At 46.9% G+C, this 16544-nt stretch overlaps 1 protein-coding gene across 1 annotated transcript in view; it reads left to right on the top strand.

Moving 5' to 3' along the window:
• The first annotated feature begins 2230 nt into the window (after window positions 1-2230).
• BUB1 (BUB1 mitotic checkpoint serine/threonine kinase) overlaps window positions 2231-16544 on the top strand; it is a 42276-nt gene continuing 27962 nt past the window's right edge. Inside the window, exons 1-9 of the mRNA XM_037807652.1 lie at window positions 2231-2269; window positions 5421-5480; window positions 5560-5698; window positions 6462-6658; window positions 8485-8528; window positions 9200-9300; window positions 10562-10614; window positions 10706-10890; window positions 11808-11959. Coding sequence (XP_037663580.1) covers window positions 2244-2269; window positions 5421-5480; window positions 5560-5698; window positions 6462-6658; window positions 8485-8528; window positions 9200-9300; window positions 10562-10614; window positions 10706-10890; window positions 11808-11959 — 957 coding nt within the window. The 5' untranslated portion in view covers window positions 2231-2243. The remainder of the gene's footprint in view (window positions 2270-5420; window positions 5481-5559; window positions 5699-6461; window positions 6659-8484; window positions 8529-9199; window positions 9301-10561; window positions 10615-10705; window positions 10891-11807; window positions 11960-16544) is intronic.

Below are 16544 nucleotides of genomic sequence, written 5' to 3'. Positions count from 1 at the left end.
TCTGCTTACGTCAATTTACAAAAATTGCCAGCCTTTTGGGGTTTACAGATGTTCTTCATCAAAAGAGCTGTGTGGAGGGTCTTCCTGCACCCCCTACAAGTACGGACAGCGCAGAGCTCCAGGAAACAGCACGTGAAGCGTCGTTAAGCTGCAGGCCTGGGAGCCCCTCTCCTCCTGCTGGCCTCTTTGCGCCGAAGGACACAGGCACGGTCAGCCGAGCAGCTCAGCACCTCTAAAACCAAACTCGCATCCTTCCCCACCTTCAATGGGCTGTTTCTGTTAAAAAAAAACTTACGATGGCTCTTCCCTTTTCCTACGTGGTGAAGTTATTGTGCTCGGAAAGGGAGATCCGGCTCCGTTCCTTACATTCCATTCCTTCTCCCTCTAACGCCAGTTTAGTCTTATCCCCTCTGCCTCTACTGCCCATTCCTCCCACCAGCCCCAATGAATCCTAAACTCCAGAATGATTAACCTAAGAGGGGCATTAACAGGAACAGTTTGCATGGGAGGACCACTGCAATTCTCCCTCAAAATAAGAAAATGGCAGAGTGGGATTTCCGTCAGTAAGCACAAAGGAAAGTCACTGAGCAAGCCGGACAATCACTCCTATAAAACCCTCGGTTCGGTCACGGCTGACAACCGAGTCCTGCCTTGCTCCTGGGAGTGGGCAGCAGCGGGAGCGAAGGCGGCACATCTTCTCTGTGGCTGTTAGAAAACAGGCACGAGCTAAGTGCAGCCACCGTGACGCCCTCGGGACCACAGCACCTGTCTGATCTGCAAAGGCCCAGATGTCGCCGTGATCGAGCACACGCTTCTCAATCTCGCAGCCAAGATGTGACATCAAAATAGCAAACTCAGAGAAACTCTACCAGGCATTATCAAGGTCCCTACGAGAGACTGCAGCCATAACTGTGCCTGAAAAGGCCTCCAGGGTTGCCCCCACCCATACCTACGCCCGTTCTCCAAGGCACCCATAAGCCCCCTGACCTCTCCCTCCCCGGGACTCCTCTGGCTCTTCATATGCGTACAGACCACCTTCAAACCGCTTTCTACGTCTATATGTTGGTCTCCCGGACAGAACCACTCGTTTCTCGGGGACAGGATGTTTGGGGTAGACGACGTGCGGCCAGCGCCAGCACCGAGGACAAGACGATGCTCAGCCAGCACTTCCGGATCCATCGATCAGTCACGGAGCCTACCAGACACAGGTGAGAACCGGAGTTGGGGTCAGCGTCCTCCGTCCCGCGGTGGCTGCGAGAACCCAGCCCCTGTCTAAAGACCCCGGGTGAGAACGCTCCGGGGAAGCGGACACTGGGCAGCCCCAAATCCACACACTCCCTGGAAGAAATCCTGGAGAGCATCAGGAGTCCCAGGAGCAGCTACAATTAATAAAGGTTTTGAACCTAAGGGGCTTGGGGGAGCCGAAAAGCTCCCGCACGACCTGTCTCAGGAGCAGCCCTTCCTGTTCTATCGCATCGCCAGGGGCCCCCGAGCCGACCCCGCTACTGAGGACCGGGGCAGAGAGGAAAGGGGAGGCCGGCGGCTCTCTTCCGCCTCGCACCGGAGGGGATCAGGGCGGGGTCCCCGGCGCCCTCGCCCCTGCGGCGTGCAGCCGCCTTCGCGCCGGCGCCGTCCGCTCCTCCCAGACCCTCGGGTTCTGGTTTTAAGGATCAGCGGGTCGCGGCCCCTGCGCGGCCGTAAGGTCGGCTCCACCGAGGCGGGGGTCTGCGGGGAAGACCACCGGGCCTCCCGGGCCGCCGAGGAACCGCAGCCCCCAGCGCGCCGCCCGGGGGCGCCCCCACTTCCTCCGCCGCGTCAGGGTCCTGCAGCCCCAAAGTGTGGGGCCGGGGCGCCCCGCAGCTGCCCGCTCCTCGGCACCGGCGGCCGTTCCCCCGGACCCTGCGCCTCACACCACGGCCTCACACCAGGATTCTGGGCACACGCTCCAGCCAAGGCGCGAAGGGACGCGACCTTCCTCCGCGGCGGCGCCCCGAACCCCTCATCCCCTCGCCCGCCACACCGCCTAACCCGCGACACGCCCCCTAGGCTTCCGCTCCTCCCGAGGGCGGCCGGAAGGGGCGGGACGAGGGCGGGGTTCGGTCACCAGGCAACGGCCGGCAGCGGCCCCGATCATTGGCCGATCCGCGTGCGCCGAGGCCAATGGGCAGGCGTCCCGCCCGCGCAGGCGCCGCAGCGGCGGCCCGGGAGATTTGAATCGGCGGCTGCGCCCGCGAACCAGCGCCATGAACCGCCCGGAGAGCTGCGTGCAGTGAGCGCCGCCCGGGCGGGGGGCGATGGGCGGCGGGGCCCGAGGAGCGGCGGGGGGCGAGGGGCGGCGGGCCCGGGCGCCTGGGGGGCGCCGGGGAGGCCGCGGAGCGCTGCCTGGGCCCTTGCCGGGAGGTCTGCGCGGGTCGTTACCTCGCGCCTGGGTCTCAGGAAAGGCTTCTGGGCACTGTATTGAGCCCCTTCTCCGGTAGGGACGCACTTGGCCCCAGCCCCACTGCCGGCCCCTTTCAAGCCTTTGGGTGCGGCGCCCTCCACGGAAAAAAGCTCGGCCTGGGGCCCTGCAGCAACGCTAAAGCTTCTGCCTGCGGCGTGACTGGGTCATCTGTCCAGGCCCTGCTGAAAACGCGTGTAAAACCGTTACACCCGTGTGGCGGGAAGCACGCTGGCTCGTCTATCATCCCCGGGGACTTTCTTTCTTTCTTTGAGATCAGAACATGGAGATCCTCGAGTACTGTCAAAAACAAAAGCCCTTTTCTCTAGCCTTCAATCTGGCCGCCAGCTTATTCTCATTTTAGAAGCTCTCCCACCACCACCCCCACTGTGAAAGATAAACAGGCATTTCTGACCTTATCTTGAGTTTCTAAAGCCTGATTTGCACTAACGAACCGGGTGCTTTTGTACTGACTCAGTGTATTTAGGCCATTTTACTAGGGAAATCTGATTGGTGTTAGAACATGAAATGGTGTTTACATGGGCTGGGCCTTTTAGGACACATATTTCAGACAAGAGAGTCTGACGTGGGGATTTATTCCTCGGCTATGAGGCATGAGTGAAGATTCAAAATTTAGAAATGTGGTGTCAAGGAAAAAGATCAAAATGTCAAATCTGGACTTGGTAAGGAAAGACTTTATTTGAAAGAGTGGCAGCAAGGAAAGGACAGTGAACCGTGAACTCAGCATGCTGGGGTAAGGGGCGGGAGCGAGCTAAGGGCAGAATGCTGGGGGGCACCAGGGGAGGTGAGGCAGGGCCCTGCCAGGGCCAAGGTGAGGGGGCAGAGTCCTAGGGACAAGGAGAGACTTGTCCAACATCCAGTGAAGCTAGGGAGCGTGATGGGTGGGAGGTGTCAACCTACACAGTTTTCCAGGGGCTCAGGGGCTCAGGCAAAGCTCAACGTTGGTGGTGGTGGTGGTGGTTAAAGATTTAGAGAAGTGTTGGCGGAGAGCCCCTGTCCCCATCTCCTCTCCCATCCATGTTTTAAATGTCTTCATTCTTCAAGTGTTTGTTTTTGCAAATATAAATATGTATAGCATAGTATGTTACTATACCTCTATATGTGTATGCATAATTTCTGCCTTGATCCCATATAACAAGTAGCAGCGCCTGCAGGCTGCTTTTTTTTTTTTCCTTAACCATATCCTTGAAGATCTCTAACATTGTATAAACTCTTTCACATTCTTTTTTTTACAACTGCAAAAAATCTCATGTACCATAAGTGAACCAAACACTCCCCTCTTGATGGGCACTTCAGTGGTTGACATTTTTTGTTGTTAAAAATAGAGCTGCGGTGGAAAATCTTGTACACATGCACAGATGTATGCGTTCTAGTTTCCCAGGAGTGGTTTTGTTGGCTGAAGGTAAATCTACTTGTAATTCTCATAGATTCTGCCAATTCATGGCAGGAGTTGAGGGCACTCCCACCTGCAAGTGAGATCTGGGAGCACCCATTGCCTCACCTACACATTGTTCTTGCCAATCTAGTGGGTGGGAAATTGTATCTCGGTGAGGTGGGTTTCTCTTTTGAGAGAGGCTGAGCATTTTTTCATGTTCAAGGACCATTCGTATTTTTCTGTGAGATGCCCTTTCATGCCTTTTACCATACTTTTTAAATTGGGTTAGCCTTTTTCTTCCCAATTTCTAGATGATCTGTTTTATTTTTCCAGTTTATCATTTCTATTGACTGCTTAGGGTTTTTCTTTTTGGTGGTGGTGGTGGGGGGTGTTTGCTTGTTTTTGTTTATTTGACAAAGTTTTTTTACATATATTAAAGTTGACTTCATCGAGCTTTTCTTCTCTGGCTTCTGGAGTCATAAGAAACATTGATTTCATTTGTATACTGAGATGATAGCTAGAAGAAAGTATTGCGTTTAAATCCATTTTTCCCCCCCAAAAATCATGGTAAATTCTTAGATAGAAAACCTGGGAGACTTCCTTAACTAGATTGTCATACCCATTACACAGTCCTGTCAGCAAGTCCAGCCATCTCTTCCTTTAATACGTACCCCAAATTCCACATGTGCATGGTTCTCCTGGTCCAATCCATGGAGCGTGCCCCTAACTGCTTTCCCACTTCTGCCCCCACCCCTCTCCCACCTGTGCCTGCTGCCTCCCAGCCCTCTCCTTGCAGCCACCTGGGCTTTCTTTCTGTCCCTGGGACAAAGTCGGGCTGTCCTGAATTCTCCGAGCCCAGAGCCTTCTCCCGATGGCTGTGTGGCCGTCTGGCATGGCCCAAAGTCCCCTCGTGAGGCCTTCCTGCCTGTCCGTACACCGAACTCCCCAGCTCTGCTGCTTTGTTTTCCTTCTGGTCACCTAGTGTCACCTGGCACATTTGCTTGTTTGCCCACTGTGCATGCGCTCCCACAGCTCCGCTCCCACAAGGCTGCTGCTTTGTCTGCTTGAATTTTAAGCCATGGCTGGGTGTATGAAAGCAGGGCAAACAGGGCTCCCTGGCAGCAGCAGCCCACACGGTAGCTGATTTGTGGGCACTGCCATCCTGCACTCTTCCTCGGGGTTGTGCTCCACTGAGGCGTGGGCAGCGTGCTGTCCCTGGGAACGCCGTTTGTGGTGCTGAGGCTGCCTTGCTCCGGGGTCCTGCTCCAGCCCTGCTCTGGGAAGCAAGGGGAGGGGGAGCAGCAGACCCTGGACACCGCCCCCTTGACGATGCTAGCCATCCTGGGGGTCCACGAGAGGGGAAGGGACACTTGGGGTGCAACTGGGACTCTCTGCCAGCCAAACGTAGGGCCTTGGGTCTTTCTTGCTTTTTTCTGGAAAAACAAAGATTGCTTCTGGGTTTTCTGACCACTTCTGAGGAACTGCTATTTTAATTTTATATAGCATTTGAGTCAATATTTAAACTTTCCATTTCAAGGAATATAATGTTAAATGTCATATAAAGTCAAGCCATCTCTTCTGTTCTAGAATGTTTGAGGCCCACATGCGGAACTACAAGGGTGCAGACCCACTTGGCGAATGGGAAAGGTGAGCGTCGAGTTCTCTTTTTTCCCTCTCAGCAAACTATATGCTGCCCTGAAAACTGACATTCTCCATATTTTTCTAGTTACATGCTGTGGGTAGAAAAGAATTTTCCTGGGAATAAAGAATATTTGACAACTTCATTAGAACATTTAATGAAGGAATTTTTGGATAAGAAGATGTACCACAATGACCCAAGATTCATCAATTACTGTTTACAATTTGTAAGTCTACTTTCAAGGGTATAATTGTGTTGTACTTTTGCATTTCTTTTCTAGACTTTCAGATTATTTTAGACTTTTATTTTAGTCCCTTGTGATTCCAGTTATAAATTTTTAAAAGTTGTATGAGAGAGGTATATTTTAGAACCTTTTGGCTTCTATCTATGTATTAAGTCTGTAAATGTTGCAATATGAGGTAGAAACCATTACATTGAAAGAGATTTGGGAGGATGAGACAAGCAGGCATTCCCAGGTACTGAGAGGGTTTCTGGGAGTAAATTAAATCCAGTGTGAATAATTGAGAAAATATTAACTCTCAGACACTAAAATTAGCAGAAAAAGGAGAAGGCTGCCCCAGGTCAGATCTTGAAAGTTCTCTGACCTGGAAATAAAGGCTTGGGGACTTAAGCTCTAGTGATAAAATCAAGAATGGGGTGGAGACGGTAAATGTGGGTTTGTTCACTCGATTACAGAATACTAGGATTGGAGGCACTAGATTAGAACTAGATTCTAATCTAATACTAGATTAGAACTTGAGCAAGCTCAAATAGAGACCAGTAAAAATAATCGTTTATACTGACCTGCCACTGTCGGACCTGCCGCCCTGGGCAATGGTGTGGGTGATTCTTGGGATACTGCGTGCGACGGAAACCTGGAAGGCTGCTGTCCAAATCCCGTGTGCCCTCCCTGCCCGGGCCAGATGCCTCGGGGCCAGTCGGAGAATAGCAGTTCCCTTCTTATGCCTCTTTGCTTTGGGTCCCTACAGGCTGAGTGCAACAGTGACCCGCACCAGTTTTTTGAGTTTCTATACAACCACGGGGTCGGGACGCTGTCGTCACCTCTGTACATGGCCTGGGCCGGCCACCTGGAAGGGCAGGGGCAGCTGCAGCACGCCAGCGCCGTGTTTCGGAGGGGGATTCGGAACCAGGCGGAGCCCCGAGAGCTGCTGCAGCAGCACTACAGGTTGGTTCAAGAGAGGGGGGGCCCCCCCGATGCCTCCTGGCTTGAAATGTAGTATTAGCTGTTAAAAAAACCCTGGTGTTGTTTGTACAATATCCTTCTCATTGTGGAAAATGTGGGATATACAGCATAGTGTAGAGAGATGGAAACTACTGTTAGCGCTTTGGTGCATTCCTTCTAGTAATTAACTTTTTCCTGCATGTGTGTCTTCGTGTTTGTGTATTTTAACAGAAAATCATACGGCATCTCTGCTCCTGTAGACTGTTTCTTACTACTCTTAAGAAGTTGGGAACTCCTCTGTAAACTGCTCTTAAGAAATTGTTACTACTTTAAAGTGGTTGTGAAGTCTGTCATGGAATTGTATCATAATTTAATGTTCTCTTATTGGACATTTTAAGTCGTTTCCAACGTTTTGATTTTTACAAAGAACAGCATGATGAATATCTTAATGAATAACCTTGTTTTTCTTAATTTTTCGCTTTTTCTGTGATTAAGTACCTCATTTAGGAAAATTTGAAAATATAGAAAACTAAAAAAGCAGAAGAAAAACTTTTTGGCGTTTTAGTCGGTCTTTTTCTCTGCTTATTACCGTTAGGGAGCAAGCTTTATATTCTTGTACAACTTTGTATCAAGGTCTTTTTTCTTTATCATGCAAGTATTTCCTAATATATTTGCTATTTTTATCTAGTTCCTTCTGATAGACTCTCAGAATAGAAACCATTGAGTTGAGAAGTGGGTTAAGCGTTTTAAGGCTTTTGAAGCATATGTCCAAGTTACCTACTCAGTTTATGCCATTTTTCTGGTGTCCCCTCTCATCAGCAATACATGAGACTGCTGATCACACTGCACCCCTTGCCAGCATTTCCTCCCATTTTTTTTTCAATTTAGTTACACTCTAATGCTTTTTTAAACTTTAATATAAGGATTTTCAAACCTACATAAAAAAAGAAAAAGTAAGGTAATGAACCTCCATTTACCTATCACCGACTTTTCATTAACATTTTGCTTTGATTATATTTCCTCGATACTGACAAATTTAAAGCAAATCCAAGACAGCAAAATATTTTACCTCAAACACTTCTGTAAACATCTCTAAAAGGTTATTTCCTGCAAAACCTTGATGCCATTATCATGCCTAACAAAAATAGCAATACTTCCCTAATCTCATCCAATTTTCAGTCAGCATTCAACTTTCGCCATCTTGTAAAATGTTCCTTTTCCTGTTGGTTGGTTTGAATAAAGAGCCAAACAAGCCACACGGATTGCATTTGGCTGCACACCTCATGTCTCTTTGCGGCGTGTGCCTTGCATGTGTCAACCACCAACTTCAGGCATGGGGGGTGCACGTGGCTCAAAAGGGGGAGCAGCACTTGAGGGGCATCCTGGAGAAGATTCCCTGGAGGCCAGCACAAGCCTGCCTGCCTTTGAAGTAGTAGTCTAAGTTTCGTACTTTTACTTATTTCTTCCAAATATTATATTCGTCGTGTCCAGATGTATAAAGTGCCTGAAAGCAGGAGTTCAGATGCCTTGTATGAGGAAGTGGCAGATGTGGTGCACAGAGAAGGAGCCCCTGCTTCCTGCGTGGATTTGAGAAATACTGCCATGAACCAGGAAATGGACTTTTCCCAATATAAGCACATCGGGTGTGAAGTTATCCCCAGACTTTTTTAAGATTTTGAAGCAACTCCAAAATGCAGCTTCGCATTCTCCATTCACCTCAGTCTTAACTAGCGTATAAGCTGTCATATCTAGCATTCACTTTCCTGCAGACCTACATTAAACTCTCAGTGAGCTGACGATCTGCTGACACCGTTACTTCTGTCATTTAGGTTATTCCAGACGCGCCTCTCTGAGACTCGTTCGCCAGCTCAAGGTAAAATAATGCTTTTGTAAAGCATCTAAACCGCTGATCATTCGCTCTCTGATTTACACTGCCTTTTTTTTTTTTTTTTTTTCTATTTGTTAAATAAAATCCATCTTGTATCTGTTGAGAACCAGGGTGTGTTGTCTTAGGTAACGGGGAAGGACTCTGAAAACGAGACCCACTAAAATGAAGTACCCCTGGAGAACAGGCCTCTGCCTTAGAGCTTAAAAGAGCAAACCCATGAGAAAAACTTGATGGGTTGACAGTTTTTTAGGAGGAAGAAAATAAAATTTGCTCAAGATAGAAGTCAGTACTTACTCCAGAGTCCATGTGCTCTGAATTGAATCAAACGTATTTAACACAACTTTTAAGACATGCCTTTTTTTTTTAGAAATAAAAATCACATTCCAGCAATAAGCATTTAATATGCTATCCTGTTGTTTGAAATAACTAGTTAGGTTTTACATTTTTTTCAGATACTTCTTTGGACATTTTAAGTTGATCAGAAAATTGTCTCTACAAATACTTCTCTTATCTACAAAAAATGGTTTTAGTTACATTTTCTAAGTGTGAATGAATTGATTTCTTATGTATTTGTCAAAAGATTGGGAGAAATGCAAATGTAATAATTTTATTTAATATTTGCCTTTATTCTTCCTTTATCCTATTTTGCCCCACAGCTAAACCCTTAGAACCTCTGCGTGATGCTCAGATTTTAAACCAAATGATAACTTCAAAATCAAATCCAGGAAATAGCTCCGCCTGTGTTTCCAAGAACCAGGTAATGGCTAAGCTGTAGGCTCAGGGGCTGGGGACACCCACATGGCATTACATGTCTTTGATCTGGTCTCCCACAGTTCTAACCCCCATGTCAGCCACCTACTCCCGCGTGACTTTCTGGTCCTGCCCACCTTAAATACTAATTTTAAACATCCTGTAGTCCAACCGTAGCTTCCTTGCATTGCTCTGCCCTAGGGACCCCCACTTTCCCACCTCCAGCTGCTTCTCCCCTACTGAGACTCCCTCCGTGGTCTCCTGGTCCCCCTCTCATGGGCTGGGGAATCCCTGCTTTGGATCTCACCCCTGGGGCAGGCTTGCTAGGGTGATTTTAAACTTTTCTTCCCTCTCCTCAAACCTCATACCTGACCACCATTCAGCCTCCTCCCCGGGCTGGCAGAGACCTTGGCTGAGACGGCAGGAGCCACCGGTGGTTTCCTACCACCGGCCTGTAAATGGAGCGGCATCCCTGCCTGCGTTCCAGCGGGGCAGGACTCCTTTCTGTGCTGTCTTTCCTCCTCATCAGACATTCTTGCCCTAGTGAGAACCATTTCCTGCCCCGATGGCCGATCAACTGTAAAAGTGCCCCAGCCCTACCTCGGCCTCTGCTCTCAGCATCTGTCCTCTTCGTGGAACAATCACCCTTTCAAGGCTTGCCGCAGGTCTCCTCCGAGCCACAGCCAGGAAAACGCTGCTGCGTAGTGCCCATAGGCCAGTTAGTTTATGCGGCAGACTCCCAGAAGCAGAGAGTGCGTCCCAGCTCTGATGGAGACTGCAGACTGCCCCAGCTGATGTCCCCGCGTGTGCCTGGCTGCTCTCCCTGCCCTAAGTTCTCTTGCTGGCAGGCATCTCTCAGGGCCTGGCTTAGCCCACGCAGGTGTTGAGGGGGTCAGTGGCCATTTGCTTGGTGAGTGAACGCTGCCTGGGCCCTGCCCAGGGTGAAGGGGACCAGAGGGGCACGTTACTGCTCTTTCAATCTGGAGCTCCGTGGAATATTAACCCCGGAACACTGGCCCAGCAGCCAGCTCCTGAAGTGCAGGCCCTTCCCCACCACCAAGTAGGAGTTGTTCAATTACTTTTCTTAGTGGGCATTTTAATTGCAAACATTGTTATCATAAGATCAGAATTTCAGCAGACGTGTATAATTCACTGATGACCACCGAGCTCCTCCCCACAAGTGTGTTCTTGCTCATTTGTGAAGTAGGTTGGGTGAAGGTTTCTTTTTAGAGAAATGAGTGCAACGTGTTTGCTTTTTGTCTTTTTAGGGTTCAGAACTTTCTGGAGTGACATCTTCAGCTTGTGATAAAGAGTCAAATATGCAAGTACAACCAGTGCATTAGCTGTTGCTTCCTTTCCCTGTCAGAGCTGCTCAAGGGCACTGTTGACACGCACGTGTTTTCCCCTTGTAGGGAAGGAAGAGTGATCCTGATCTCCAAATCTGCATACTCGGCTCACCCATCTTTGGCAGCCAAGGTGGATGTTCAGCAAGTTGTTATGTATTGCAAAGAGAAGCTTATTCGTGGGGAATCAGAATTCTCCTTTGAGGAATTGAGAGCCCTGAAATATAATCAACGGAGAAAGCATGAACAATGGGGTACCTACAGTCTAATAATCTGAGTTATTCTTATGCCACTTAAAATAATCCTCATCTCTGAGTGGTTAAGTTTGTTATCAGATAATCGACTATGCTGAAAAAACCTGCGATAAAGATCTCCAGCCCTCCCTTTCAGAAGCCTGGAAATCTTTATTAAACACTAGCCTATCGGTAGTGAGTGCCCAAGTACTAAACTGATACTCTGACCATGAAGCTCCAAGCTAACACGGAAGTCGACACCCATGCCAGTGCTGCCCCAGCTTTTTGGAGTAATGTTTTACCTGTTTGGCCAGGTCCCCCCGCGGAGACTGCCTGAACTCCAGGCGTGATGGTCCGCGGCCCTAGAAAGGGGCCATGGTGCCATCTGGACGCACGGTTTAGACTCTGGGCCTTTCTTTCTTGCCCATTTCAGCAGCCGGTTCACACCCGTGGAGGAGCCACTGTGTGCCGAGCACAGCCGAGTTTTTCTTTGGCACACAGTGACCTGACGCGTGTGACGTGGCCGTGGCCTTGCTGCTGGATGTGGGTATTGCTGGAAGCACTGACTGTTAGCTTTGCTTTTACTTCTTCATAGAAAGTACTTAGAGATTTTATCTTTTAAAAACTTCCATTTTAAAACAATTTGCACAGTCTCGATTGTTTTTCAGAAAGTGTTTAGATTTATACTGTGCTATTAGAAAATAGTTTGTTGATCAACATGTAAATTTTTTGTAACTTACATGCTGTGAACTTAAAACTAATCATGTTGAGAGTAAAATTTATAATTAAACTGAAATGCAAATTTCAAGTCTTACCCAAATAAGCATGGAAAAGACAAGTAAGAAAATCACCATCCAAACCTAACTCTTTTTACATGAATGCCTCTGATGACCTGAATTTAAACTTTACATGTAAAGCATTTTTTATTTCTCCTAAAGTAAATGAAGACATACATTACATGAAAAGGAAAGAAGCAAATGCTTTGGAAGAACAGCTATTAAAACAAAAAATGGATGAACTTCATAAGCAGCTGCATCAGGTGGTGGAGACGTCACACGAGAAGCTGTCCACTCTGCAGGGAAGTGCCCAGGTATGCGTGTGGTCTTTGCTGCATTGCCCATCCCAGCAACGCTGATGTCAGTTGTTATTTGCCCCATTCTGTACCCTCTTTTTACAGTTAATTCTGACATTAATTTAGTTAGTAACTTTCAGAACTTTTAAAATAATTTGATGCAGAAAAATGTTCAAAATGTAGAATGAGAAAAAGAAACTACAGAAGTGTGGTATGCTTATATGTATATATACATGTTTTTATATATGTTTAAATATATTTATATGTTTATATATTTATGATTAACACATGCAATTCTTTTTTTTCTGCAATCACTATTGCATAATGGAACTTGAATATGATATTTTGGTTAATTTTTCATATAGATAAATTTTCTGTTTGTCATTTTTCCATGATGGAAGAGGGGAGAGGTGACAAGTGTGGTAGAGCCACGTATATTTTCTTGAAATTCTTGATGAATGAAGGAGATTGGCAATACGTTAAACATACAATGGTTGCTAGGCTTTCACATAATACGTGTTTATCTGTGGTATAGGATAACGTGAAGATAAAGCACCTTATTTTCTTATATATTTTGAAAATTATAAAAATACGTGACTGTATGATGGTTCTAAAAAACTGAACAGAATATATGTGTGCACATGTACAGATGCATCTATATATATAGTAGAAAGTGAATGCTTCTTTATTGATAAGTGCCAACATGTTTGTATTTCCCAGCTCTTTATTGTGTGTGAGCACACATGAATATGAAGATAATGGAGTGTTTCATAAGGAAGATTTATTTATTTTCCTGCTTTTTCCACGTACACGTCTTGCAGCTCTTTCACCATTAATGCAGGGCTCTCATCCACTCCGTGCACCGCAGTCTCCCGTCACACCGGGGAAGGGTGGAAACTGACACAAACCCTGCTGCCAGCACGCTCCCACCTTCTTTCTTGTACATGTTTCTCTAGAAAATGTACAGAGAGGCAGAATTCCTGCCTTTGAATCATGCACACCTTATGGCACTGTCAGTCTGCCCCCCAGAAATGGTTACCACTCCACACTCACGTCAGGACAGAGTAGAATCCTGGTTTCCTGCGTGGACTTTGCCAATGTCAGCTGTCCTAAATATTTTCAACCCTCTGGGATCATTGTTTCTTTAATTACAGATGAGGTGTGACATTTTTCCCTACATTTAGTGGCTTTTTGTCTGTTATTTTAATTTGAACTGACTCTGTTGGTCTTTCCCCATTTTTCTGTTGGGTTGCTTAATGCTTTTTATTTGGCTTTCCATTCTTGCACAATATATATTTTCTCTGGATAATTTCAAGAAATTATTTTAAAAATCAATGGCATGTGGCCAAGACAAAATGAAACCGAGACTGCATCTGATATGTTTGAAAATAATGAAAGGATATTTTAGGCTATCTGCAAGTAAGAAAGTAATTTACTGAGAAGGGCCAAGAAAATATAGCAAAATAAATTTTTAAAAAATTATTTCAATAATTACCTAATTTCTTATTTTTTTAAGTTTTAGAGTCTGTTCCTGCTTTCAGCTCCACCTTCCCTCCTGTTGGGAGGTGCAGCTAGAGTTACGGAGGTCAGGGACATGCAAGCCCAGCCCCTCCAGCTGCTCTTTCAGGCCTTCCAAGCCCCTCGCCATCCTGTCAGTGAGGTTTGGGAGGAAGTGGAAGGTAGAGCACATGTTTAAGTGACTGTCTTTAACCAAAAACTTCCCTATATGCAGCTTAGTTCCATGTAGCATATGTTTTCCAAATGGAAGGCCAATAGTCCCTAAACCATTTACTGACCAGCTCAGCATTTTCCCAATGATTTAAAGTATCTTTATCACATACTAAATTTTCATCTATATAAGATTCATTTCTAAAATATTTGTACTTTGCTTTAGTCAATAGATGTCTTCTTGATCATTTCCATATTGTGTATTTCCTATGGCGTTGTATGTTTTGATGTCTGGTAGAGAAATTCTCTTAGTATTTGTTCTTTCTCGAAATATTCTCATTTCGCGCAGACTGTACCAGGAACATGTCTTACCTGTGTTTTATCACCTACTAACCCTCTTCAACTGCCAACCATGCCGTTTCTGACACATTTCAAAGTGAGCTGTAGGCACCTAAGCACTTCATCCTGTGTGTCATTAACTAGAGTAAAATAAATGTTTAGTTCCTTCTGTTTGCTGTAAGATTTACATACGGTGAAACACACAAGGTTCACGTGTTTCCTCTGGCTCTCAGCCAATGCCCAGCCCCTGTGGCCCAAGCCCCATCACGCTTCGAAGTCTCGCCGTCAGACCAAACGTCCCACCACCTTTTCCTCGCCACTTCTCTCCACAGCCACGGACAGACAACCACGGTTTTCCATTGTGGGTGACGCTGGCCGGTGTGTAAATGAGGTCATAAGGAACGTGCTCTTGTGTGCCAGCTCTTCACTCGGCATGATGGCTTTGAGGTTTTGCCCATGCTCTTGCCTGGGTCAGGTTTGTTCTCTGCTCCGGAGTAGCATTCCGCTGTATGAGTAGACTGTCTTCTGTTCATCCGTTTGCAGGCTAACCACTTGAGCTCTTTCCAGCATTTAGTTGTCATGAATAAAGCTGCTGTGAACGTGCTTGTGCAAACCTTTTGTGGATGTATATTTTCATTTCTCCAGGATAGACACTTAGGCGTGGGGTTGTGGGGTCTTAGGTAGGTGTGGCTTTTTTTTTTTTTTTTTACTACTCATGTCTTACACCAGAGACGTAAAATGTGTTCCATCTGTTAAAAGCAAGAGTTATCTTAGGTTTTTTAAAAGGTCATGTGAGCACAAGACCTACATACATATTCCACTGATAGTGTATGCAAACTAACAAAAATAAAATACCCAGTCAATGAAACAATAAAATGCACTTTGCCGTAACCCCAAGTCAAAAATGGTTTCCAAACCAAGTTTGTGGGCTGACTGCTGATACTCTCCTGGGTTCCATGGTCTCAGAGGGCTCCCTGTCATTTGTATCGACCGCCCCGTAAGTAACTCACTGTTTCTTTCTCGCCGTTTCTCAGCATTTAAAGACGTTGCTCTTTGTCTTTGGTTTTCAGCAGTTTGATTATGCTGCACCTTGGTGTCGATTTCTGCAGGTTAATTCTGTTTGGGGTTCACTCTGTTTCTTAGATATCTGGAGATTTATGTTTTGCCAAATTTCAAAATTTTTCTGTTCTTATTTCTTTGAATACTTTTTCAGTCCCAGCCTCTCCTCTCTCCTTCTGGGACTTGGGTGATACAGATGTGAGCTCTTTATTGTCCCACAGGTCCCTGAGGCTCAGTGTTTGTTTGCTTTTGATTTTTGAAATCTCTTCTCTTTGTTGGTTATATTGGGTAAATTGTGTTGATCTGTCCTCAAGTTCACCAAGTCTATTTTCTGTCATTTCCACTGTACCATTGGGCTCCTTGAGTGCGCTTTTAAGTATCAAGTCTTTATTTTTCAGCCCTAGTTCTTTTTGTGACTTCTCTTTCTTTGCTGAGATTGTCAGTTTTTTTCATTTGTTGCAAGGAAATCCATTATTGCTTGGTGAAGCAATTTTATGACGGCCGCTTTAAAATCCTTGCTGTGTAATTCCGGCCTCTGATTCATCTTGGTGTTGGCATCTGTGGCTTGTCCTTCCTCATTCGCATTGTGATTTTCCTGGTTCTTGGTGTGACAAGGGATTTTCTCTTGTGTCCCAGACGTTTGGGTATCACACCGTAAGACTGGATCCTGCTTATTCTCCTCTGTTTAGCAGGCTGTCCCATTGACAGGTAGCACCAGGGTTGGGCGCATCAGTGTGTTTGGCTTCCACCCCCCAGCAAAAGTGGGGTGGGAACCCTGCCTCATTGCAGGTGGAGGGGGTGGAAGGAAGTTCAGCTCCCCACCTGACACCTCGACCACAAGTGAGCAACTGCTAGGGCCACCCTGGTGGGGGACGGGTGATCAGCCCCCACGGGCCCTGCCACACTGCAGTGCAGAGGAAACCCAGTGGCTGGTGCTGGCTTTCTGTGGGGGCTGGGCTGCCGCAGGGCGGGAATTGCCAGAAAGGGTTCCTGTTGCTGTTTCCTGGTCCTCTGGCCAGGGGGAGCAGGCTCGCTCCTCATGGAGATTTTCTTTGCCTGGCGGTTCTGGGTTGGAGCCACGTGTCTGCGGCGCTCTGTCCAGACATGTAGGAGGCAGTGTGGAAACCCAGGGAGCTCACCGCCTGCATTTCTCGAGGTCCAGGGTCCCTGGTGGCCGGCCTGCCTGCCCTTCTCCTGTTGGAGACTTCCTAGGCCAGTCTGCTGCATGTGGCCAGGGGCTCTGAGCGACGGGAAGGACTGGCAGGAACCGCAGCCCTTCCAGCTTGGCAGCACTGGAAGGCTTCCCATGTCTGTTTATTAATGTATTTCTTTTTAGATCTTTTACAGAACAGTTGCAGGTTTACAGAAACTTCATGCAGGAAATACAAAGTTCCCCCATACCCACCCCCAGATACAGTTTTCCCTATTTTTAACATTCTGTATTAGTGTGGCTCCTTTTTTACAATTCATGAAGCAATGTTATTATAATTACACTGTTAACTTTAGCCCACTGTTTACATTGTTTGTGTGGTAACTT

Source organism: Choloepus didactylus, chromosome 17 (genome assembly GCF_015220235.1).
Source record: "Choloepus didactylus isolate mChoDid1 chromosome 17, mChoDid1.pri, whole genome shotgun sequence".
Lineage (NCBI taxonomy): Eukaryota > Metazoa > Chordata > Mammalia > Pilosa > Megalonychidae > Choloepus > Choloepus didactylus.
The sequence above is the reverse complement of the archived record's forward strand: the minus strand, read 5'-3'. Positions and strand labels throughout refer to the sequence as shown.